Consider the following 27,035-nt stretch of genomic DNA (forward strand, 5'->3'; position numbering starts at 1 on the left):
AATCTCCACAGATCTGAGTAGGTTCCTTGGTGCCATCCTCAGTTAAATGTCACTTTGATATCAAAGGCAGCAACTCTTATGTCTCTTCTTGCATTGAACACTTCCATGGATGTTCTGATCAAGGCCAGGATGATTGCTTCTAATGTCACCTGAACTGAGCACCAATGAATATAGGAATGGTGAGCAGGAGCAGTGAGGGTACTAATGATAATTCTTTCCAGCATTTTACTGGTGACGGGGGTAACTGAACCTGTTGCGGCAGCAATTAGATTCATTATTTTTTTGTGGCTAAACTATACCTACACAATATTCCACATTGTCAGTGGATGCAGGGTCATGGCTGTATTGGAACTACTGATTCACTTCTGAAACCCGGTTCTGTATCCAACCAGTAGCACAGTGGTTAGCAGTGCTGCCTCACAGAGCCAGGGACCTGGTTCAATTCAGACCTTGGCTCACTGTCTGTGTAGAGTTTGCACGTTCTCCCCATGTCTGCGTGGATTTCCTCTGGGTGGTTTGGTTTCCTCTCACAGTCCAAAGGCATGCAGGTTAGGTGGATTCGTCATGCTAAATTTTGTCTTAGTGTCCAAGGATGCACAGGGTATGTTCCAGGGATAGGGCGGGGGAATAGGCCTCGGTAGGGTGCTCTTTTGGAGGATTGGTGCAGACTCAATGGGACAAATGGCCTCCTTCTGCACTTCTGGGGTTCTATGCATTCCAAGAAGCTAGACTCATCACAGCAGTCCTACACACAATGAGCTTGGTCTCTGATAACCCACAGTAAATAAGCCCACAATTCAACATAACTGAATCGGAGAACTTTCATACATCAAATGGAAAAATGTCACAGAAGGTCCACAGAAGGAAATGATCCTTTATGGATGTGGTTAACTGGGATCAATGTCAAATGTAACATTTCTAAGTTTGCAGATGATACCAAATTAGGTGGGAGGGTGAATTGTGACGAGGATGCAGGGATCCTACAGCAAGATCTGGACAGGTTGGGCGAGTGGGCTAACCAATGGCAGAAGCAGTATAATTTGGATGAGTGTGAGGTTATTCACTTTGGAAGCAAAAACAGGAAGGCAGATTACTACCTGAGTGGTTGTAAATTGGGAGAGAGGAGTGTGCAGCGGGACCTGGGTGTCCTTGTGCACCATTCACTGATGTGTTGCTGCAATTGTACAGGGCTTTGGTGAGGCCAAACTTGGTGTATTGTGTGCAGTTTTGGTCTCCTTCTCTGAGGAAGGAGGGAGTGCAGCGAAGGTTTACCAGACTGATTCCAGGGATGGCGGGACTGTCATATGAGGAGAGATGGAATAGATTGGGATTGTTCTCAAAGGCTATGGGAAGAATGCAGGATTAGGCTATTGAGTTGGATGATCAGCCATGATCGGGATGAATGGTGGAGCAGGCTCGAAGGGCTGAAAGGGCTCCTCCTGCTCCTATCTTCTATGTATCTATGATGCGGACACTGTCAAATTCCAAAAAATAAATGCCATCTTCCAAGGGAGACATCACTCAGCTCACACAAGTACAAGATTACGGTTTGTATGCCATCTTGTTAAAGTAATGATAACTATTCCCATCATTTACAATTACCACATCTCACTGGTGAAGTCTGAAAAGTAACTCATTTTAACTGAACTAAATGGCCAGCCTACCTTACAGATCCGTCCGCTACATTAGGCACATAGAGGGTAACATGAATAGGAACTTGGCAGTTGGCACAAAGGTTGGCCATGGCACGAAGGGCCTCTGCTTCATTGCGTGGGAAGGTCACCTTAATGCAGCCCAGGTAGGTTAACTTGTTGAACAGCACGCTCTCCTCTTCTGCGGCAGTGGGTGATGCAGCTTTTGGTACAGGGAGTTCTGTTGAAAAGACACCTGGATTAATACTGTTTGCAATCAGGGCAAATGTAATTACAGACAGCACTAGTTCCTGGCCGACATGCTTTTTCCAGAAATGAGAACAGAAAATACTGGAAACACACACCAGCCCCAGATTAGTCAGTATCTTGATAAAGAATATTTGAAATATTGTGAGCAGTTATGCGTCCCTTGTCTAAGGAAGGATGTGCTGGTCTTGGAAAGGGTCCAGAGGAGGTTCACAAGAATGATCCCCGGAATGAAGGACTTGACATACGAGGAGCGGTTGAGGACTCTGGGTCTGTACTCAATTAAGTTTAGAAGGATGAGGGGGATCTCATTGAACCTTATAGAATACTAAGAAGCTTAGATAGAGTGAACGTAAAGAGGATGCTTCCACAAGTCGGAGAAACTAGAATCCGAGCGCACAGCCTCAGACTGAAGGGTCGATCCTTTAAAACGGAGATGAGGAGGAATTTCTTCAGGAGAGGGTGATGAATCAGAAGGCTGTGGAGGCTAAATCATAGAATGTCTTTAAGGCAGAGATACACAGGTTCTTGATCAATAAGGGGATCAGGAGTTACAGGGAGAAGGCAGGAGAATGGGGATGAGAAACTTATCAACCATGATTGAATGGTGGAGCAGACACGATGGTGCGAATGGCCTAATTCTTCTCCTATATTTTATGATCTTATACAGAACAGAGGGACGATTACATTTTGGGAGCATGTCCTCCAGTAGAATGTAGATATTGGCAATGAAATTTACTAATTAATAAGCTTGCCTTGCTTTAAAGAAGGGCAGTCCAAGTGGACTGGTACTTAGACACACTTTCGGGGAAAATACCATACTCCCAGCCAAGTTCATACCAAAACTCCAAAACCTAGGACTTGGTTCCTGCCTCTGTAACTGATTTGATTTGATTTATTATTGTCATGTATCAGTATACAGTGAAAAGTATTGTCTCTTGCATGCTGTACAAACAATGCATACCGTACATAGGGAAGGAAGGAGAGACTACAGAATATAATGTTACAGTTATAGCAAGGTGTAGAGAAAAGATCAACTTAATACGAGGTAAGTCCATTCAAAAGGCCGATGGCAGTAGGGAAGAAGCTGTTCTTGAGTCGGTTGGTACGTGACCTCAAACTTTGGTATCTTTTTCCTGACAGAAGAAGGTGGAAGAGAGTATGTCCGGGGTGCGTGGGGTCCTTAATTATGCTGGATGCCTTTCTGAGGCAGCGGGAATTATAGATAGAGTCAATGGATGGGAGGCTGGTTTGCGTGATAGACTGGGCTACATTCACGACCTTTTGTACTTTCCTGCGGTCTTGGGCAGAGCAGACTCCATATCAAGCTATGATACAACCAGAAAGAATCCTTTCTATGGTGCATCTGTAGAAGTTGGTGAGGGTCGTAGCTGACATGCCAAATTTCCTTAGTCTTCTGAGAAAGTGGAGTCGTTGGTGGGCTTTCTTAACTATAGTGTCGGCATGGGGGGGACCAGGAGAGGCTGGTGGTGATCTGTACACCTAAAAACGTGAAGCTCTCGACCCTTTCTACTTCGTTCCCATTGATGTAGACGGGGCATGTTCTCCACTACGCTTCCTGACGTCGATGACAATCTCCTTCGTTTTGTTGACATTGAGGGAGAGATTATTATCGTCACACCAGTTCACCAGATTCTCCATCTCATTCCTGTACTCTGTCTCATCATTGTTTGAAATCCGACCCACTACGGTGATGTCATCAGCAAATTTGAAAATCGAGTTGGCGGGGAATTTGGCCACACAGTCATAGGTGTATAAGGAGTATAGTACTTGGGCAGCACAATAGCACATGTGGAGAGCCCTGTGGCTTCACAGCGCCAGGGTCCCAAGTTCGATTCCCCGCTGGGTCACTGTCTGTGAGGAGTCTGCACGTTCTCCCAGTGTCTGCGTGGGTTTCCTCCCACAGCCCAAAGACGTGCAGGTGAGATAGATTGGCCATGATAAATTGCCCTTAGTGACCAAAAAGGTTTAAGAGTTATTGGATTACGGGGATAGGGTGGAAGTGAGGGCTTGGGTGGGTCGGTGCAGACTCCATAGGCCAAATGGCCTCCTTCTGCACTGTATGTTCTAGTAGGGGGCTGAGGACACAGCCTTGTGGGGCACCGGCAATGAGGATGATCGTGGAGGAGGTGTTGTTGCCTATCTTTACTGATTGTGGCCTGTGGGTTAGAAAGTTCAGGATCCAGTCGCAGAGCGAGGAGCTGAGGCCAAGGCCACGGAGTTTGGAGATGAGTTTCATAGGAATGATGGTATTGAAGGCTGAGCTGTAGTCGATAAATAGGAGTCTGACATAGGTGGCTTTGTTATCTAGGTGCTCCAGTGTTGAGTGCAGGGCCATGGAGATGGCGTCTGCTGTGGACCAGTTGCAGCAGTAGGCGAACTGTAGTGGATCAAGGCAATCTGGAAGCCTGGAGTTGATTTATGCCATGACTAACCTTTCGAAGCACTTCATGACGATGGATGTCAGAGCCACTGGATGATAGTCATTAAGGCATGCTGCTTGACTTTTTTTTGGTATAGAGATGATGGTCGTCTTCTTGAAGCAGATAGGGACCTGATTGTTGTAAAGAGAGGTTGAAGATGGCTGCAAATACCCCCGCCAGCTGATCCGCGCAAGACCCGAGTGCTCATCCGTGTACCCCATCCGGGCCAGTGGCTTTCCGTGGGTTGACCTTCAAGAAGGCTGCTCTGATGTCTGCAGTGGTGGTCTCAGATACAAGTTCATTCACGGCTTTTGGGGTGGAGGGCTTGCTCTCGCTGACCTCTTGCTCAAAGCATGCATAGAATGCGTTGAGCTCATCAGGGAGGGGTGCGTTGGAGCCGACGATTTTACATGCTTCTTTGGCACACAGTCTTCTACACACTTACTAATGAAGTCAGTTACTGTAGTGGCGTACTCATTCATGCTGGTCGCAGAGATTTTAAATACTGGATCCTCGACTTCCTGACCCACAGACCACAATCAGTAAGAATAAACAACAACACTTCCTCCACGATAGTCCTCAATACCGGGGCCCCGCAGGGTGCGTATTTAGCCCCCTCCTACACTCTCTATACATAAACAACTGTGTGGCAAATTTTGGCTCCAACTCCATCGAGAAGTTTGCTGATGACATGGCCTCAATGTGTCAAACCTAGAAGAACGTTGAGTCAGACTGTAGGAGGGAGATAGTGAACCTAGTGGAGTGGTGTAACGATTACAATCTCTCCCTCAATGTCGGCAAAACTAAAGAGCTGGTCATTGACTTGAGGAAGCGCAGTATCGTACACACCCCTGTCTGCATCAATGGTGCCGAGGTGGTAATAAGAACATAAGAACTAGGAGCAGGAGTAGGCCATCTGGCCCCTCGAGCCTGCTCCACCATTCAATGAGATCATGGCTGATCTTTTGTGGACTCAGCTTTGGTTGACAGCTTCAAATTCCTAGGTGTACACATCACCAACAATCTAATCTGATCCACCCACGTCGATGCTACGGCCAAGAAGGCACAACAATGCCTATACTTCATCAGGAAATGAAGGAAATTCGGCATGTCCACACTGACTCTTACCAATTATTACAGATGCACCATAGAAAGCATCCTATCTGGCTCCATCGCAGCCTGGTATGGCAACTGTTCAGCCCAAGACCGTAAGAAACTACAAAGAGTCGTGAACACAGCCCAGTCCATCATGTGAACCCGCCTTCCATCCATTGACTCTGTCTACACCTCCCGTTGCCTTGGAAAAGCGGGCAGTATAATCAAAGACCCCTCCGACCCGGGTTATTCACTCTTCTAACTTCTTCCATCGGGCAGAAGATCAAAAGTCTGAGAACAGGCGCTAGCTAATAGGTTCAAAAGCAACTTCTTCCCCGCTGTTAGCAGACTCCTGAATGACTCTCTTATGGACTGATCTGATCTTTTCACACATCTTCTCTACTGAGTAGTATTGTACTCTGTATGCTTCACCCGATGCCTATGTCTATGTATTGCATTGTGTGTTTATGTATGACCCATGTTTTTCTTTCTTATATGGAATGATCTGTCTGGACTGTATGCAGAACATACTTTTCACTGTACCTCAGTACATGCGACAATAAAACAAATCCAATCCAGTCCGATCCAATATGCATCAAGTAATTACCTCCCTTTGATATATTTTGTGACATCATGATGTAGCAACATTGGAGCCAAGTCTTTCTCATATTACATTTGATTCTTTTAGCAAGTCAAGTTGAATCTGTGCGCTCTCTTTCTCAATCCTTTTGCAAGCCGGAACAGTTTCTCCCGTGATGACTTTGAACATGTCTATCAAATCTCCTCTTACCCTTCTCCTCTCCAAGGAGAAACTCATATGCTCATACTCAACCTAAATATGCAGATATTCCCAAAGATGAAATGTGACAAACTGGACAATGACTTTAAAAAATGTGCATGTGTATTGTCAAATAAATAAAAATGCTCAGCAAATAAAAATGTGCCTCCTCCCACCTACTTCAGTGGGCAGCACGGTAGCATAGTGGTTAGCACTGTGGCTTCACAGTGCCAGTGTCCCAGGTTCGATTCCCTGCTGGGTCACTGTCTGTGCAGTCTGCACGTTCTCCCCGTGTCCGCGTAGGTTTCCTCCGGGTGCTCCGGTTTCCTCCCACAGTCCAAAGATGTGCAGGTTAGGTGAATTGGGCTTGCTAAATTGCCCTTAGTGTCCAAAAAAAGGTTAGATGGGGTTATTGGGTTTGGGGGATAGGGTGGAAGTGAGGGCTTAAGTGGGCCGGTGCAGACTTGATGAGCAGAATGGCCTCCTTCTGCACTGTATGTTCTATGTTCATCAAACCCGAATCAGCATAGTCTTTTATTCTTTTTTCCCCACATTGACTCATCTAGCTTCTCCTTAAAAGCATCTATGCTATTCACCTCAAACATTCCATGTGGTAGTGGCTTCCACATTCTCAGAACTCTCTGATGAAAGAAGTTTCCCCTGAATTCCTCCTTGGATTTATTAGTTACTACCTTAACCAATGGTTCTTCTAAATTTCTTTGTTACAGTTGGGCTTCAAACCTCTGAGTCTTTTTTTAAAATCCACAGACTGCTTACAATGAAGTCATGATGGGTCAGCACAGACTCGATGGCCATATGGTCTCCTTCATCGCTGCAGGGAGTCTACGGAAAAAGCACACTGCTTTCTCATGGGAGCCCAAGCCTGAAGGAGGATGACAGTCCGGAAATCCCTATATAAGATCAAGTGGAAGTAAGCACCTGACTCCCCATGCAATCTTACACCGCCAACGCAAAAAAGGCTAGATATCCGAGGATTAACCGACCACACCCGGGTGTACACTAATACATATTCCGCCTACTGCAAACACCCCCAGAGGCACTAACCACAAAAGTGGGGAAAAAAGGAACCCAGTCTTCTCCAGGATGCATAGTCTGACTGTACCTTCAAAGGCAGCTAGCAAGAATTCCATAATCCCAAAATAACAAAAATACAGACGGAAAACAAAACACCAACAGGTCTAATGGAGGGGCTTTCCTCACACACAATGAGGACTTACAAGGCCTTACCAACCACCTCTACACCAAACCATCTATCCACTCATCTTCTCTGTAAACAGAGTGAAGGGTACCTAAAAAAAAATGTGTGCTCCATATTATGATCCCAGAGCAGTCCCCAACAGCGGCTCAGATCCTGGACAGAAATCCCAATATTTCATTTTAATTTTGTAAGACTGAGGAAAGGATACCTCGCTCCAGAAGTGATTTCACAAGAAATAGGGATAAAGTATATTCAAACAAACTTTATTACTGACACAGTATGAAAATATCTTTAACATCACACTAGAAAATAGCTCACAATTACCCCTTAAACAATGCTAGTCAGTACAGTAAATACAGTAACCTTATCAGCTATCTTTATTTCCACTCAAACAACAAAGAAATCTCAGCTCTCAATCCACTGTTAAACACAGTTAGCATTCAAGAATACCTGCTGGACAGAGATATTGTTTAAGAGTCTTTTGACACTACTACTGGACGGCGAATGTGGAGAAGATGCAGAGCTGGGTCAGAGGGGTTGATTCCCAGTGGGTCGGGATGGAAGAGAGTTTGTGCAGGGGGTCGGGACTGAAAGCACTAGCAACAGTGCCGCTACCGATAGCTTCGGGGAAATACTCAGGGAGTCCGGTAATAATAGCTTCATTGAGAATTTGGAGGCAGTTTCGCCAACACTTCAGGTTGGGTGGAGGGTCAAGGGAAATGCCGATTCGGGGGAACCACAGATTTGAGCCAGGGAGGTGGGATGGAAATTTTCGGAAATGGGAGGAGAAGGGGATTAAGACGCTAAAAGATTTGTTTCTTAGGGGTCGGTTTGCAGGATTGAAGGAGCTGGAAGCGAAGTATGGGCTAGAGCAGGGGGAAATGTTTAGATACATGGAGGTTCGAGACTTTGCCAGAAAGGAGATACAGAACTTCCCGGAGGAACCGGCCTCCACATTGCTGGAGGAGGTGCTGACAACAGGGGGACTGGAGAAGGGGGTAGTATCGGTGGTTTACGGGGCTATTTTGGAAGAGGAGAAGGCATCACTGCAAGGGATCAAAGCAAAGTGGGAGGAAGAGGTGGGAGAAGTTATAGAAGAGGGATTCTGGTGTGAGGTGCTCCAGAGAGTAAATGCCTCCACCTCGTGTGCGATGTTGGGGCTGATACAGCTGAAGGTGGTATACAGAGCATACCTCAGGAGGGTGAGGATGAGCCGATTGTTTGAAGGAGCAGAAGCTGCGTGTAAGCGTTGCTTTAAAGAAAGGACCTAAATCCTGTCAGAACCATGCAGAAAATCTGGCTGTATTTCTTCAAAAGCTGCTTCAGCTAATTTCACTCTTCTGAACAGCTTGGAAATAAATAGCTAATCCAGCTACAGGTATATCTTTTAACTGAACTGAGATGCTCGACTTCTGCTCACATCTCCATCTAAAACTCAATTAAAACAGCTTTTCTGCAAAATGTCTGATACGTTGGCCAGTAATTACATCATCTTACCAAGCTTAAATCTAATTAATTTTACAGGGAATCCCTGAATCCAAACAACATTCAATTAGCCCAAGATTTTTACGATGCTTTAAGCGCACCCCTGGCTTCAAAACATAGTTGTCTTTCAAATCAGGATTGATTTTAAAAACATGACTGCAGCAGTGACATATGAACTCAGGCTTTTCACCCTTACTGTACCAAATACCTAGAACACAATATATCTGGAATTCCTACATTTATCACACTCCCTCGTTGTAAAAGCAAGGAAAGATTAAAAAAACACAAGAGGTAAATACTGCACCAACCTCAGGATAATATCACTGTCCACAGAGCTTGGAAAGGCCAAAGCCATGAGGAATCAGGAGTAATATCACAAAGGAACAAAGTTCAGGATTACTGATGAACTGCAGGATAATATAACCATCGACCGAGCTTGGAAAGCCACAGCCATGACAGGATCGCCGAGCAGCAACCAGGATACATCCAGAATTTAATCGAAGCCCCTGCAGCTCTGAAGGCCCGGTAAAATGACACCTAGGTCTCAGCAGATGGCAAAGATCCGCCATTTCCGGCCACCTCCATCCCTTCTCGACGAACACCAAGGACAAGACAAAGCAAGACCAGTGGTCGGAGTCTCCAACCGACCACAGGCCTCAAAGAATACAATGTGCACTACCTAACTCGCAACGTCCGATCTTCAAATTGAGATCGTGAAAGCATGGCAGCCAGTTCTCAATTCGACCGGCAATTCATCGTGAGCTCCCCTTGGGAGACTAGGCGCACAAACACTCCTTCTCCGGCCCCATCTCCCCAAATCCATCAGGATTTTCAACATTTTAATGCAGCAGGATTTCAAAGGATTTGAAGATGAGCCCCCACCAAGGAAACTGCCCTATTGACTGACATGATTCTCTTCCCCGCTCCATCCATTTTCTTAAGGATATCTCGCAATTTGTTAATGTGAGCACTAATAACCTGTGCCGGAGAGCCGAGACCGTCGTCCACAACTTCACTTCCAGTGGCAGCCATCACCCCAACACCAACGGTTTGGCCAAAGTGTAGACCCGTTCACCAGCGAAACCACCACTGCAAACTGGGCCCCACCCCATCCTCCTCTGACCACCTCAATCAATCAAGGATTTTCTTGATTTAACTTGGCTCCCCAGCGCCAAAATCTAGCCAGGATCTTTCAGGAACATAGCATAGATCATATCTATTAGGATCAAATAATTCTAGGTTATGCATCAGGATTTTTAAAAAAGGATCAAAGATGAGTAGCACCAGAGCTCATGAGAATGCAGCCACTCCCACACTTTCCCTGTTCATAATTTTAAAGAACCATTAACATTCTATTTTCTAGAGAAAGCAACCCAGCATGATGGTCATAACCTCTTGAATTAGTGTGTCATTCTCATAATCGTTTCGCACCTTGCACAGTTCCATTTTGTTTTACTTGTAAAATGGGGATGGGAACTATAATCTTAAGTGTGGTTTCATCAAGATGCCACAGAAGTTGAATACAACATCTCCTTGATATCAGAGCCAACAATAGCAATTTCTGAGAGATGGTTCTGATCACAGTTATGAGGTGTTTCTAAAACCAGGGATATTAAGTCAATCCAGATTAAATTTCAAGTTTAGTACAAAAGGTGATTTGTCTGAATTTCACTTCCAGGCTACCCTAATGCATTAAAACACCAGACAATATTCAGCTAATCAATCTGAAGCAGTGGATCAAGGTTCACTCTTGTCCTTTGGAAAAGGCAATCTGCTGCATTGGTCTGCTCTGGCCACATGTGACTCCAGATTCACATCAATGTGGTTGACTATTAGCTAACCTCCAAAATGGCTGAACATGCCACTCAGTTGTACCAAACAATTGCAGAAAAGTAGAAAATGAATGAAAACAAAAGACCACCCAGCATCAACTTGAGGCACTAGAAGCAACAGCAGCACTGGAAGCAACCCAGCCCTATTGACCCTGCAAAGGTCTCCTTACTAACATCTGGGGGCCGGTGCCAAAATTGGGAGAACTGTTTCACAGATTAGTCAAGCAACAGCCTGACATCGATATACTCACCAAATCATACCTTATAGACAATGTCCTTGACACTACCATCACCATCTCTGGGTATGTCCTGTCCCATCAGAAGGACAGACCAAGCAAAGGTGGAAGCACAGTGGCATACTGTCTGGGCCCCATGAAGTGTTAGGGCATGAAGTGATTACCATCGTCATGTGAAGAATCAGTAGTACTCCATATTGAACACCACTTAGAAGAAGCACTGAGGGCACATAATGTACCCTGGATGGAGGACTTCAATGTCCACCACCAAAGGTGTCCAGGTAGTACTACTACTAACCGAGCTACCGAGTCCTGAAGAACATATTTGCAAGATTGGGTAGGTAGACATGGGAAAGGTTACAAGACCTTATCCTCACCAATCTACCTGTCTCAGATGTATTTGTCCATGACAATTTAGGTGGGAGTGACCACCACACAGTCTTTGTGAGGACACCATTTCACAGTGAGATAATCTCCATCATGCTAAACATGAAAATGTGACACTTCTGCTCAGGAGAGAAAGACAGAAAGCAGGAAACTATAGACCAGTTAAGCTAACGTCTGTCATTCTGAAAATGCTAGTAGCAGGACATTTAAAAGATCATTACACAATCAGGCAGTCAACATGGTCAACTTACAAGATAATGAATGGCTTGGATAGGATGGACGTAGGGAAGTTGTTTCCATTAGCAGGGGAGACTAGGACGCGGGGGCACAGCCTTAGAATAAAAGGGAGTCACTTTAGAACAGAGATGAGGAGAAATTTCTTCAGCCAGAGAGTGGTAGGTCTGTGGAATTCATTGCCACAGAGGGCGGTGGAGGCCGGGACATTGAGTGTCTTTAAGACAGAAATTGATAAATTCTTGATTTCTCGAGGAATTAAGGGCTATGGGGAGAGAGCGGGTGAGTTGAAATCAACCATGATTGAATGGTGGAGTGGACTCGATGGGCCGAATGGCCTTACTTCCACTCCTATGTCTTATGGTTTTGTGCAAGGAAAATCTTGTTTTACAAATACATTAGAGCTCTTTGAGGATGTTAGAAGCAGGTGGAATGTATTTTTCTTTATTCATTTATGGGATGTGGTATCGCTGCCTCGGCCAGTATTTCTTGTCCAATCCTAATTTCTCTATGAAACTAGCTGCCAAGTACTTCACCTTTTCCAGTTGCAAAGTTCACCTGAGAACCAAGCTCCGAGATATTAATTTACAAGAAACCTCACAACCTGCTGCAAACTCTTTGCTTAACTTTAAATCATCAAATCCATTCAAGAAAGCAAAGCTTGCTACATGGGAGGCCTTCAATTGTAAATCAGAGACTAAATTAACTGTAATCTATAAAAGTGCAATAGATTTATCTATACCCAATCTCCCTGTGTCTGTGTTTGCGCGCATACACGTCCCACCTTTGTAGTGTTGGATGAATTCATGGCAAGCGTGCAATAAATAACCTATACTGTAAACTCATAAAAGCTTACTGTTGAATTATTTAATGGGAATGGGCAGTACGGTAGCACAGTGGTTAGTACTGTTGCTTCACAATGCCAGGGTCCCAGGTTTGATTCCCGGCTTGGGTCACTGTCTGTGCAGAATCTGCACGTTCTCCCCGTGTCTGCATGGGTTTCCTCCAGGTGCTCCAGTTTCCTCTCTGTAAACCCGAACAGGCACTGGAATGTGGCGACTCGGGGATTTTCACAGTAACTTCATTGCAGTGTTAATGTAAGCCTAATAAAGAGTATTATTAATATTACACACTCCAAGGGTAAGAAAAGACGCACCTCGTTCCATGCAAAATGTGCTGATTAAGGGCAGAAAGAGAGCAAATACATTCTGTCCACGACACAAGGAAAGCAAGTTGCGAGGAGGATACAAAGAGTCTGTAAATGGATATAGATAGCTGAAGTGAGTGGGTAAGGATTTGGCAAATAGAGCATAATGTGGGAAAATCTGAGGTTGTCCACTTTGTTTGGAAGAACAGAAAAGCAGAATATTATTGAAATGGAGAGAGGCGGCAGAAAGCTGTGGTACAGAGGGATCTGGGTGTCCTTGTGTATGAATCACAGGAAGTTAACAAAGGTAATTGGAATGTTGGCCTTCATGGCAAGGAGTTAGAGTATAAAAATTGGGAAGTCTTGATAGATCTGCACAGGGCATTGGCGAGATCACACGTGGAATTCTGTGCACAGTGCTGGTCAATTCCAGCCCATCTTGACCCACAGTCACAACACAGATAAAATAAGATTGCATTTAAAATACCAGAGTTCCTTGGTAAGGTAAATGAACTATGGTCACCAGGTTTGTAACTTTAACACAAGTAACCTTTTACTATGTACAGCATTATAATTAAACTGACAGAAAAATATAACTGACTATCTAATCCCCCTTTCCCAATGCCCAAGGATACAGGCCATTGCTTCTGCTAGAGTTAAAGATACAGGCTGCATTAAAGTCACATGTCCATTACTCATCCATGGATCAAAATTACAATAGCAAAAATGAAAGTGGGAATAAAAAGGAAACAAACAGGAGGAACCATTACACATGGGAGAGCAAAATTGGATGGGAATGGCTCAACACCAGGATGTCCAAAGACCAAAGTTTTCAAAGCCTGCAATGAGTTACATATGAACAAGGAACATAAAGAGGCGATTCAGCCTCTTGAGTGTGCTCCGCCATTTAATAAGATCAGGGCTGATCTGAAAGTAACCTCAAATCCACATCCTGCCTCCCCGCCAAAAACCTATCACCCCTTTGCTTATCAAGAATCAATCAATCAATCAATCTGTCTTTAAATATTCAGTGTCAGGCTGCACGGTGGCACAGTGAGTTAGCCCTGCTGCCTCACGGCGCCGAGGTCCCAGGTTTGATCCCGGCTCTGGGTCATTGACCGTGTGGAGTTTGCACATTCTCCCCGTGTTTGCGTGGGTTTCGCCCCCACAACCCAAGATGTGCACGGTAGGGGGATTGACCTCGATAAATTGCCCCTTAATTGGAAAAAATTAATTGGATATTCTAAATTTTAAAAATATACATTCAGTGTCTGCTTCCACAGGATGAGTTCCAAAGACTCACCACCCTCTGAGTGAAAACATTTCTCCTCATAATAATATTATTTCAGTTTTAAATAGGCGGCTCCTCATTTTTAAACTGTGACTCCTTGTTCTAGATTCTCCCATAAGAGGAAACATCCTCTCCACATCCACCCTGTCAATACCCATCAGGATGTTAAAAGGTTTCAATCAAATTGCCTCTTCCTCTTCTAAACTCCAGTCAATGTAAGCACAGCCTGTCCAACCTTTCCTCATAAGACAACTCACCCATTCAAGGTATTAGTCCAGTGAATCTTCTGTGAACTGCTTACAATGCATTTACATCTCCCCTTAAATAAAAAGACCAAAACTATAACACAATATTCCAGATGTAGAACATGGAACATGGAAAAATACAGCACAGAACAGGCACTTCGGCCCACTATGTTGTGCCGAACATTTGTCCTAGATTAAGAACAAATTAATCTACACCCCATCATTCTACCGTAATCCATGTACCTATCAAATAGCCGCTTGAAGGTCCTTAATGTTTCCGACTCAACTACTTCTACAGGCAGTGCATTCAATGCCCCCACAACTCTCTGGGTAAAGAAACTACCTCTGACATCCCCCCCTATATCTTCCACCATTCACCTTAAATTTATGTCCCCTTGTAATGGTTTGTTCCACCCGGGGAAAAAGTCTCTGACTGTCTACTCTATCTATTCCCCTGATCAAATTATAAACCTCTATCAAGTCGCCCCTCATCCTTCTCCGTTCTAATGAGAAAAGGCCTAGCACCCTCAACCTTTCCTCGTAAGACCGACTCTCCATTCCAGGCAACATCCTGGTAAATCTCCTTTGAACCTTTTCCAAAGCTTCCACATCCTTCCTAAAATGAGGCAACCAGAACTGCACACAATACTCCAAATGTGGCCTTACCAAGGTTTTGTACAGCTGCATCATCACCTCACGGCTCTTAAATTCAATCCCTCTGCTAATGAACGCTAGCACACCATAGGCCTTCTTCACAGCTCTATCCACTTGAGTGGCAACTTTCAAAGATCTATAAACATAGACCCCAAGATCTCTCTGCTCCTCCACATTGCCAAGAACCCTACTGTTGACCCTGTATTCCGTCTTCATATTTGTCCTTCCAAAGGGCAGCACGGTGGCCTAGTGGTTAGCACAGCGGTCTCACGGCGCTGAGGTCCCAGGTTCGATCCCGGCTCTGGGTCACTTTCCGTGTGGAGTTTGCACATTCTCCCCGTGTCAGCGTGGGTTTCGCCCCCACAACCCAAAAATGTGCAGAGTAGGTGGATTGGCCACACTAAATTGCCCCTTAATTGGAAAAAATAATTGGGTAATCTAAATTTTTTTTTTAATTTCTCCTTCCAAATTGGACAACCTCACACTTTTCAGGGTTAAACTCCATCTGCCACTTCTCAACCCAGCTCTGCATCCTATCTCTGTCTCTTTGCAGCCGACAACAGCCCTCCTCACTATCCACAACTCCACCAATCTTCGTATCGTCTGCAAATTTACTGACCCACCCTTCAACTCTCTCATCCAAGTCATTAATGAAAATCACAAACAGCAGAGGACCCAGAACTGATCCCTGCGGTACGCCACTGATAACTGGGCTCCAGGCTGAATATTTGCCATCCACCACCACACTCTGACTTCTATCGGTTAGCCAGTTCGTTATCCAACTGGCCAAATTTCCCTCTATCCCATGCCTCCTTACTTTCTACATAAGCCTACCATGGGGAACCTTATCAAATGCCTTACTAAAATCCATGTACACCACATCCACTGCTTTACCTTCATCCACTTACTTAGTCACCTCCTCAAAGAATTCAATACGACTAGTGAGGCAAGACCTATCCTCACAAATCCATGCTGACTATCCCTAATCAAGCAGTGTCTTTCCAGATGCTCAGAAATCCTATCCCCGAGTACCCTTTCAATTACTTTGCTTACCACCGAAGTAAGACTAACTGGCCTGTAATTACCAGGGTTATCACTATTCCCTTTTTTGAACAGGGGCACGACATTCGCCACTCTCCAATCCCCAGATATCATCTCCGTTGACAGTGAGGACGAAAAGATAATTGCCAACGGCTCTGCAATTTCATCTCTTGCTTCCCATAGAATCCTTGGATATATCCCGTCAGGCCCGGGGGACTTGTCTATCCTCAAGTTTTTCAAAATGCCCAACACACCTTCCTTCTGAACAAGTATCTCCTCGAGCTTACCAGTCTGTTTCACACTGTCCTCTCCAACAATATGGCCCCTCTCATTCGTAAATACTGAAGAAAAGTACCCGTTCAAGACCTCTCCTATCTCTTCTGACTCAAGACACAATCTCCCGCTACTGTCCTTGATCGGACCCACCCTCGCTCTAGTCATTCTCATATTTCTCACATATGTATAAAAGGTCTTGGGGTTTTCCTTGATTCTACCCGCCAAAGATTTTTCATGCCCTCTCTTAGCTCTCCTAATCCCTTTCTTCAGTTCCCTCCTGGCTATCTTGTATCCCTCAAGCGCCCTGTCTGAACCTTGTTTCCTCAGCCTTACATAAGTATCCTTCTTCCTCTTAACAAGACATTCAACCTCTCTTGTCAACCGTGGTTCCCTCACTTGACCATCTCTTCCCTGCCTGACAGGGACATACATATCAAGGACACGTAGTATCTGTTCCTTGAACAAGTTCCACATTTCAATTGTGTCCTTCCTTGACAGCCTATGTTCCCAACTGATAGAAATGAGGCTATGACAGGTGAGGACCTTGAGAGGATTGTTATCACTAAGGAGGGAGTGATGGGCAAGCTAATGGGGCTAAAGGTAGACAAGTCTCCTGGCCCTGATGGAATGCATCCCAGAGTGCTAAAAGAGATGGCTAGGGAAATTGCAGATGCACTAGTGATAATTTACCGAAATTCACTAGACTCTGGGGTGGTCCCGGTGGATTGGAAATTAGCAAACATGACGCCACTGTTTAAAAATGGAGGTAGGCAGAAAGCAGGAAATTATAGGCCAGTGAGCTTAACTTCGGTAGTAGGGAAGATGCTGGAATCTATCATCAAGGAAGAAATTGCGAGGCATCTGGATAGAAATTGTCCCATTGGGCAGACGCAGCATGGGTTCGTAAAGGGCAGGTCATGCCTAACTAATTTAGTGGAATTTTTTGAGGACATTACCAGTGCAGTAGATAACGGGGAGCCGATGGATGTGGTATATCTGGATTTCCAGAAAGCCTTTGACAAGGTGCCACACAAAAGGTTGCTGCATAAGATAAAGATGCATGGCATTAAGGGTAAAGTAGTAGCATGGATAGAGGATTGGTTAATTAATAGAAAGCAAAGAGTTGGGATAAATGGGTGTTTCTCTGGTTGGCAATCAGTAGCTAGTGGTGTCCCTCAGGGATCCATGTTGGGCCCACAATTGGTCACAATTTACATTGATGATTTGGAGTTGGGGACCAAGGGCAATGTGTCCAAGTTTGCAGATGACACTAAGATGAGTGGTAAAGCGAAAAGTGCAGAGGATACTGGAAGTCTGCAGAGGGATTTGGATAGGTTAAGTGAATGGACTAGGGTCTGGCAGATGGAATACAATGTTGACAAATGTGAGGTTATCCATTTTGGTAGGAATAACAGCAAACGGGATTATTATTTAAACGATAAAATATTAAAGCATGCCGCTGTTCAGAGAGACTTGGGTGTGCTAGTGCATGAGTCACAGAAGGTTGGTTTACAAGTGCAACAGGTGATTAAGAAGGCAAATGGAATTTTGTCCTTCATTGCTAGAGGGATGGAGTTTAAGACTAGGGAGGTTATGTTGTAATTGTATAAGGTGTTAGTGCGGCCACACCTGGAGTATTGTGTTCAGTTTTGGTCTCCTTACTTGAGAAAGGACGTACTGGCGCTGGAGGGTGTGCAGAGGAGATTCACTAGGTTAATCCCAGAGCTGAAGGGGTTGGATTATGAGGAGAGGTTGAGTAGACTGGGACTGTACTCGTTGGAATTTAGAAGGATGAGGGGGGATCTTATAGAAACATTTAAAATTATGAAGGGAATAGATAGGATAGATGCGGGCAGGTTGTTTCCACTGCGGGTGACAGCAGAACTAGGGGACATAGCCTCAAAATAAGGGGAAGTAGATTTAGGACTGAGTTTAGCAGGAACTTCTTCACCCAAAGGGTTGTGAATCTATGGAATTCCTTGCCCAGTGAAGCAGTTGAGGCTCCTTCATTACATGTTTTTAAGGTAAAGATAGATAGTTTTTTGAAGAATAAAGGGATTAAGGGTTATGGTGTTCGGGCCGGAAAGTGGAGCTGAGTCCACAAAAGATCAGCCATGATCTCATTGAATGGCGGAGCAGGCTCGAGGGGCCAGATGGCCTACTCCTGCTCCTAGTTCTTATGTTCTTATGTTCTAACTTATGCACTTCAGTTCTTGCCTGACAGCATCGTATTTACCCTTCCCCAATTGTAAACCTTGCCCTGTTGCATGCACCTATCCCTCTCCGTTACTAAAGTGAAAGTCACAGAATTGTGGTCACTATCTCCAAAATGCTCCCCCACGAACAAATCTATCACTTGCCCTGGTTCATTACCAAGTACCAAATCCAATGTGGCCTCCCCTCTGGTCGGACAATCTACATACTGTGTTAGAAAAGCTTCCTGGACACACTGCACAAACACCACCCCATCCAAACTATTTGATCTAAAGAGTTTTCACTCAATGTTGGGAAGCTGAAGTCACCCATGACTACTACCTGTGACTTCTGCACCTTTCCAAAATCTGTTTCCCAATCTGTACCTCCACATCTCTGCTGCTATTGGGGGGCCTATAGAAAACACCCAACAAGGTGACTGCTCATTTCCTATTTCTGACTTCAACCCAGACGACCTCAGTAGGCAGATCCTCCTCGAACTGCCTTTCTACAGCTGTTATACTATCTCTAATTAATAATGCAACACCCCCCCACCTCTTTTACCACTCTCCCTAATCTTATTGAAACATCAAACATGTTGTCTTACTTGTGGCCTGTACAACTGAAACCTGTAGTTTTGTGTTCAATTCCCCTTGCAATAAATGATAACATTCTATTAACATTCCTAATTACTTGCTGTTCCTGTATACTGGCCTTTTATGATTAATGTACTCAGAACACACAAATCCCTCTGCGTCTCAGAGCTCTGCAATCTCTCACCATTTAGATAATAACCTTTTTTTACTCTTTCTGCCAAAATGGACCATTTCATATTTCCCCACATTATACTCCATTTTCCAGATCTTTTCCCACTCACTTCACCCATCTGTATCTTTTTGAAGCACACACCCCCCAATATGTCCTCTTCACAACTTACTATCTTACCTATCTTTGCGTCACCACAAGCCTGGCAATGGTCCAATCCATCCCTTCATCAAAGTTATTTATATAAATTGTAAACAGTTGAGGTCCCAACACTAATCCTTGTGGCACATCACTCGTTACAACTTGCCCACCTGAAAAAGACCCATTCATACCTACTCTGTGCTTCCTGTTGGCCAACTAATCTTCTATACATGCAAATGTGTTACCCCCTGTAACATGAGCTTTTATTTTCCACAACAATCTTTGATGTGACACTTTGTCTTCTGGAAATCTAAGTACGTAATCCACTAGTTCCCTTTTATCCACAGCACAGGTTACTTCCTCAAAGAACTCAGATTACCAAAATCGACTGCACTCTGTGATTTGCTATAATTTGCACACTAGGATAAATGAAGGAAACATTCATTTCTCACAAAGTAGAAGTACAGTTTAGTTGGATTGGCCATGCTAAATTTCCCCTTAGTGTCCAAAGGTTAGGTGTGGTTACAGGGTATAAGGTGGGGAAATGAGCCAAGATCAGGTGCTCTTTCAGGGGGTCAGTGCAGGCATGATGGGCCAAATGGGCTCATTTTGCACCATCAGGATTACATGATACACCTCAGGTTTCAAGGTGGTTTGCACAAAAGCTAGGAGTTGGTGATTACCCGATGATATGAGGAACCCCATCAATGATAAACACCATGCCCGGAAGGTGTTCTGAAATACCACGGTGAGTTGTGGGTGGATCACAATGCATCAATTAGTATCGATTTCCAGATAGCCATTAAGAGGATAGTTTCACACTTCTCCTCAGGTATTATCGAGCGAACAGCCATAACATAGGTGCAAAGAACACAGCAGATGGCTGTCAGATTGTCTGTCCAGGGACACGCTGACTTGTTCTGCACCAAATTCTACGAGCGTTTAAGAGCTATATGTAACAAACTCAAGCCACTTAGGTTCTTGATATCTCTCGAGGTGGCATGTGAATCCAACGGAGACCAACCAGTATGTGTTTCTGCTAAAAGAGGGTTCTCTTTTGCAAGCAAGTGCCTCTGGTGGAATCAAGACTCTGTTGTGCAACATGTTGTAAGATTCTTTTGTTAAATCTTTTCATATAAACTTCAGCTACTGTGAAATTAACTTGGAATTCAGCAAGCTGCCTTTTCTAAAGAATCTTTCCTGGGGAAGGCAGCGCAAAATACACAGCATTGCCGGAATGGCATTCCTTGTTAACTACACAAATATGACATCTTCCCTAGTTGTAAAACACTGGAGGCATGCAATAACTTGTAGAGCGATAACATTTCATAATAAGACATAAACTTTCAACAGGCTTAGTCTCAAACCTGAATTTGTAAACAATCCAATCAGGGAGGAGGGCTGCTATCCATGTCTATCATACTTGGGTAACAGAGGTACTGAACATTTGTTTATCTGCTGAGAAACAAACTTGGTATTTTTAAAAACTACTCCAATCTAATACTTAATAACTGTTTGAAAGGATACATTTGTCCCTCTCTTCTCCTATCCAATGGTATTTTCAGATCACTGCAGAGAGGTTGACTTATTAGTATAGGAATCTGCTCTGTCCAACTTTCCGATCAGTTTAAAGACGCTTTGAACCGCCCTGTTAATTCCATGCTGCTTCCTTCTTTCCCTGGGTACTGTCAAATGTTGCTCAGCTCATGCTATCTCCTCTGAAATGTAGTGACCATGCCACTTCAGACCATAGAATCCCTCCAGTGCAGGAGGCCATTCAGCCCATTGAGTCTGCACCAGCCCTCTGAAAGAGCACCCTACCTCAGCCCCCTCCCCTGCCCCTCCCCGCAACCTCACCTAAACTGCACTTATTTACACACTAAGGGGCATGGTCAATCCACCTAACCTGTATATCTTTGGACAATGGGAGGAAATCGGGGCACCCTGAGGAAACCCACACAGTTACGGGAAGAACGTGCAAACTCCACACAGTTACCCCAAAAAAAGAATCGAACCCGAGTCCCTGGCGCTGTGAGGTAGCAGTGCTGAGAGCAAACGAGGACTGGCAAATTTTTTCCTCCACATCCCAACTGTAATCTAAATTGTAAATTTCCAAATTATGTCAAGGAGCCTAAGCTACGAGGAAAGATTTCACAAAACTAATTTGCAGCTCGGAAAGGGAGCCTGGGAAGTGATCTGATGGAGGGATGGAAATTTGGTGGAAGCATCCATGGGAGTTCTCCACATTTCTAGAAGCTTCCTGATTTCAGGTCAAATAGATCAAGATAATTGTCTGCAGATTACCACCTCCTACTACTTAACCACTCGCTCACCACCCCATCTACTCCTCCCTTTGGATGGTCATTTGGAGGAAGCTGAGGGAAACAAGAGGAGGTGGATCTCAATGCGCACCACCAGCTGTAACTCAGTACTGCCGTCACTCATTGGGTTAGCGGAGTCTGTAAAATCACACTTGCTGAAACTAAGTTTCATCAGTTGGTGAAGGAATCAAAATGTGAAAGTTACTTAATGGGCCACATGCTGACCAGCTAATCTACAGCAGATACATTCTCCACCATAGCACTGGTAGAAGGGACAACCCTTAAGTCCTGGCCTGGTCTCCCATGTCATGGATGGTTTTATTCCACTCACCACTCTACTGATAGCCTACAATGCACCTGGGCTGGCAAGTGCCAGGTAACACTCAGATCTCCAAAGTGGTAGGTGCATGGGAACAAGAGTTGTCCATTTAGCTCTTAGCCTGCCTCACACCATTCAATAAGATCTGAACTGGTCTGTGACCCATATCCCTTTATATATGTGTTTAAAATACACATAAAAGTGTTTCCTAGCATGACTTTTTGAAAATCAAAAATAGATGTACATATTATGTCCCCATCCCCAGACCCCTCAATCAATAGAAATAGATTTTTTTGGGGGTTTTTTAATGTAAATTTAGAGTACCCAATTATAATTTTTTTTCCAATTAAGGGCCAATTTTGCGTGGCCAATCCACCTAACCTGCACATCTTTTGGGTTGTAGGGGTAAAAACCCATGCAGACACAGGGAGAATGTGCAAACTCCACACGGACAGTGACCCAGGGCCGGGATTCAAACCCGGGTCCTCAGCGCCGTAGTCCCAGTGCTATCTACCGCGCCACCATGCTGCCCTCGATCAATGGAAATAGTTCATCTCTATCCGCCTTTTCAATTCCCCTCAAAACTTAGAACAAATCACTCCTGATCTAACTGCTGAGAAGTCTATGTCAACTCTCCAGATAATTTAGCCCTTGGGAGTGCAGGTATCGTCCTAGTACATCCACACTGCACTCCCTCCAAGGCCATTATATTCTCCTGAAGGTGCTGTGCCAGAACTGTTTACAGTAACTCCAGGTGTGGTCCAACCAGGTCTTTGTACAGCTGAAACATTATTTTTAATCCTTTGTATTCCAGTCCTCTAAATATTAAATTCAGCATTCCATTCGCCTTCTTGATAATTTTTCGTACCTGTTCAAAACATTTTAATGATTATGTAGATCAGCGGTTTGCAACGTGAGAACTGCCCAAGTGTGCCATAACATTTTGCACAACGGTAATAAAAATCAATGTAAAACAAACATATCGGGCAGGATGTTCCGGCTCTTCATGCTGGCAAAGTTTTATAGTCCTTCCGATGGCACAACCCTGCCGCGGATTTCCCAGCGCGTGGGGAGGAATCAATGAGAAATCCCATTAATAGTGGCAGGACCAAAATATCCCGTCGCTGGCCAACAATGGGTCACCACCGAGAAACATACTGTGGGGAGACCAGAGAATCCCACTCATTGTTTCATCTTAAACAATATTTAATCCAACCAAAATTACAACTCATAAAGTTTGGGGCAGCAGGGTAGCATGGTGGTTAGCATAAATGCTTCACAGCTCCAGGGTCCCAGGTTCGATTCCCGGCTGGGTCACTGTCTGTGTGGAGTCTGCACGTCTTCCCCCTGTGTGCGTGGGTTTCCTCCGGGTGCTCCGGTTTCCTCCCACAGTCCAAAGATGTGTGGGTTAGGTGGATTGGCCATGCTAAATTGCCCGTAGTGTCCTAATAAAAGTAGGGTTAAGGGGAGGTTGTTGGGTTACGGGTACAGGGTGGATACGTGGGTTTGAGTAGGGTGATCATGGCTCGGCACAACATTGAGGGCCGAAGGGCCTGTTCTGTGCTGTACTGTTCTATGTTCTATGTTCTATAAAGCTCGAGAAAATTAATAATCAAATACTTTAAAACTGAGATCTTTCGATTCTAAAACGTGACTGTAAAACAAGACAAAACAAGCTGGCAGACACAGCAAAATAGACACCATTTCCTTTTGAAAGAAGGGTCAGAGCAAAAGGACACAGATTTGAGATGATTGGCAAAAGAACCAAAGGCAGCTTGAGGAAAACTGTTTTGCACTGCGAGCAGTTAGGATCAGAAATGCAATATCTGCAATCCTAAGACTTTGGTAGAGGCAGATTCAACCATGGCCTCAAAAACAAATTGTACAAGGAGCTGCCAAGGAAGAAGAATTTTCAGAGTTACAGGGCAAGGGCTGAAGAGCGGGACTAGCTGAGTTGTTCTTGCAGACAATCAGCGCAGACTCAACAAGTCAAAAAGCCTTCTCCTGCACTGTAACCATTCGAATTCTGATTTAGAAAGCAGCCTGTTCTATCCCTGTCATGTCCAAATTGGTGATCTCGCACTTACTTATATTGCCACAGTTTTGCCCATTTACATAATCTATTAATATTGAGGTGTGGTTTTATGCTTCCAAATACACTGCTTACAATCCCGCCTACCTTTCTGTCAATATCAAACTTGGCTCTCTATGTAAAGAGAGAAACAGTAAAAATGTTTAGAGTAGATTTGACAGGTTGGATACAATCAGAGGCGGAATTTATAAAGAAGCACACCATGCCAAGGTACAGGGCCCTGACCAATGGGGAGGCCCCACGCAGGCCAGTGTCTGTGGACACCCATCAGAGCCTGATAACTGGCTCAGCCTATAAGCAGGCAATGCAGAGCGACATCAAACTCTGAGCGGTCAATTCATCTCAGGGCGGAAAAACAGAACATTGAACATTGCAGCACACGAGGAACGAGAGGCGACTAGATGAGGAGAGAGAGAGGCAGAGGCAGAAGATCCTGTGGTTTACTTTTCCAAAAAAAGGTCCAGCTAGCAGGTTTCTCGACCCAGGGCTGAGGCCGGCCAGCAACAGCGAGGCACCGGGCAAAAATCACAAGTCAAAGCAAGGCAGATAGTCAGCAGCCGTTGAACAGCGAGTGAACCAGGCGAGGGGTGACTCGACCAGGGCAGAGGAGGGCAGGCTAGCCAGCAACAGTAAGGCAATGCACAAGGTGCCAAAAGACACGAACCAAGGTAAGTCAGTAACCATCGAGCAGTGAGCGGAACAGGCAAGGGGTGACTTCACCAGGGCTGAGGTGGGCAGGCCAACCAGCAACAGCAAAGTGCCATGTAAAAGCCACAAGCCAAAGTGAGCCAGCCAGTCAGCATCCATTGAGCAGTCAGGGAAGCAGACGAGGGGCACCTCGACGCAGCCTGGGCTGAGGGCGGTAGGCGATGGGGCTGGGCAAGAGCCACAAGCAGTGTGAGATGGCGAGGGGCGACTCGACCCCCAGGGCTGAGGAGGGCAGGCCAGCCAGTCAGCAACAGTTTTTTTTAAAATAATTTTTATTGAAATTTTTTACAGAAAATATAACAAACAATAACAAGCAACAATAAACCAACGTAATAAGTATAACACCCCCGAGACCATAGCAACGCATATATCACACCCTTTTTAAGAGAACTTAAAAATAAATTAAAATTAAATAGGCATAGTCACCCCCCCCCCCCCCCCGGGTTGCTGCTGCTGCTGACCCAGTTCCCTATCGCTGGGCCAGAAAGTCGAGGAAAGGTTGCCACCGCCTAAAGAACCCTTGTACCGATCCTCTCAGGGTGATTTTGACCTTCTCCAGCTTAATAAAACCCGCCATGTCATTGATCCAGGTCTCCACACTTGGGGGCCTCGCATCCTTCCACTGTAGCAAGATCCTCCGCCGGGCTACTAGGGACGCAAAGGCCAAAACATCAGCCTCTCTCGCCTCCTGCACTCCCGGCTCCTCCGCAACCCCAAAAATCGCGAGTCCCCAGCCTGGCTTGACCCTGGATCCTACCACCCTCGACACCGTCCTCGCCACCCCCTTCCAGAACTCCTCCAGTGCCGGGCATGCCCAGAACATATGGGCATGGTTCGCTGGACTCCCCGAACACCTGACACACCTGTCTTCGCCCCCAAAGAACCTACTCATCCTAGTCCCGGGCATGTGGGCTCGGTGCAGCACCTTGAATCGGATGAGGCTAAGCCGCGCACGAGGGCATCTCCAGGGCATCAGCCCATGTCCCATCTTCGATCTGTTCCCCCAGTTCCCCCTCCCACTTAGCCATTAGCTCCTCTACTGACGCCTCCTCCACCTCCTGCATTACCTTGTAGATATCAGATATCTTCTCATCCCCAACCCAGACCCCCGAAAGCACCCTGTCACTCACCCCCCTCGCGGCAAGCAAAGGGAATCCTTCCCCACCTGCCGTCTAGCAAACGCCTTTACCTGCAGGTACCTGAACATGTTCCCCGAGGGGAGCTCAAATTTCTCCTCCAACTCTCCCAGGCTCGCAAACCTCCCATCAATGAACAGGTCCCTCAGCTGTCTGATGCCCGCTCTGTGCCAACCCTGGAACCCCCTCATCAATGTTCCCCGGGACGAACCGATGGTTCCCCCTTAGCGGAGGCTCCATTGAGCCCCCCACTTCCCCCCATGTCGCCTCCACTGCCTCCAAATATTGAGGGTAGCCGCCACCACCGGACTCGTGGTACACCTCGTAGGAGGGAGCGGCCACGGCGCCGTTACCAGGGCCCCCAGGCATGTGCCTCCACAGGAAGACATCTCCAACCTTTTCCATGCTGCCCCCTCCCCCTCCATCACCCACTTGCGCACCATCGACACATTGGCCGCCCAATAATACCCCGAGAGATTGGGTAGCGCCAGCCCCCCACCATCTCTACCCCGCTCCAAGAAGACCCTCTTCACCCTCGGGGTCCCATACGCCCAAACAAAGTTCATGATGCTACTAGTCACCCTCCTAAAAAAGGCCGTAGGGATAAAGATGGGCAAAACACTGAAAAAGGAACAAGAACCTCGGGAGCACCGTCATTTTGACGGACTGCACTCTACCCGCCAGCGATAGTGGCACCATGTCCCACCTTTTAAATTCCTCCTCCATCTGCTCCACAAGCCTGGTAAAATTAAGCTTGTGGAGAGTCCCCCAACTCCTGGCCACCTGCACCCCCAGGTACCTAAAACTCTTCACTGCCCTCTTAAGCGGGAGCCTCCCAATTCCCTCCTCCTGATCACCCGGGTGCACTACAAATACCTCGCTCTTGCCCAGATTCAGCTTATAGCCCGAGAAGCTCCCAAACTCAGCCAACAGCTCCATCACCCCCGGCATTCCCCCCTCTGGGTCCGCCACATACAGCAGCAGGTCGTCCGCATACAGCGATACCTGATGTTCCTCCCCACCCCGCACCAGACCCCTCCACCTCCCCGACTCCCTCAACGCCATAGCCAGAGGTTCAATCGACAGTGCAAAAAGCAA

The 27,035-nt window shown here is 45.7% G+C and overlaps 1 protein-coding gene across 3 annotated transcripts in view; it reads right to left on the minus strand.

Annotated features, from left to right (window-relative positions):
* The window catches only part of rabgap1l (RAB GTPase activating protein 1-like), a 698,291-nt gene that overhangs the window by 607,520 nt on the left and 63,736 nt on the right, over nt 1-27,035 (minus strand). For all 3 annotated transcript variants that reach the window (XM_038795179.1, XM_038795177.1, XM_038795178.1), the window contains one exon: nt 1,665-1,872. In XM_038795179.1, coding sequence (XP_038651107.1) covers nt 1,665-1,872 — 208 coding nt within the window. The remainder of the gene's footprint in view (nt 1-1,664; nt 1,873-27,035) is intronic.

Source organism: Scyliorhinus canicula, chromosome 4 (assembly GCF_902713615.1).
Source record: "Scyliorhinus canicula chromosome 4, sScyCan1.1, whole genome shotgun sequence".
Classification (NCBI taxonomy): Eukaryota; Metazoa; Chordata; class Chondrichthyes; order Carcharhiniformes; family Scyliorhinidae; genus Scyliorhinus; species Scyliorhinus canicula.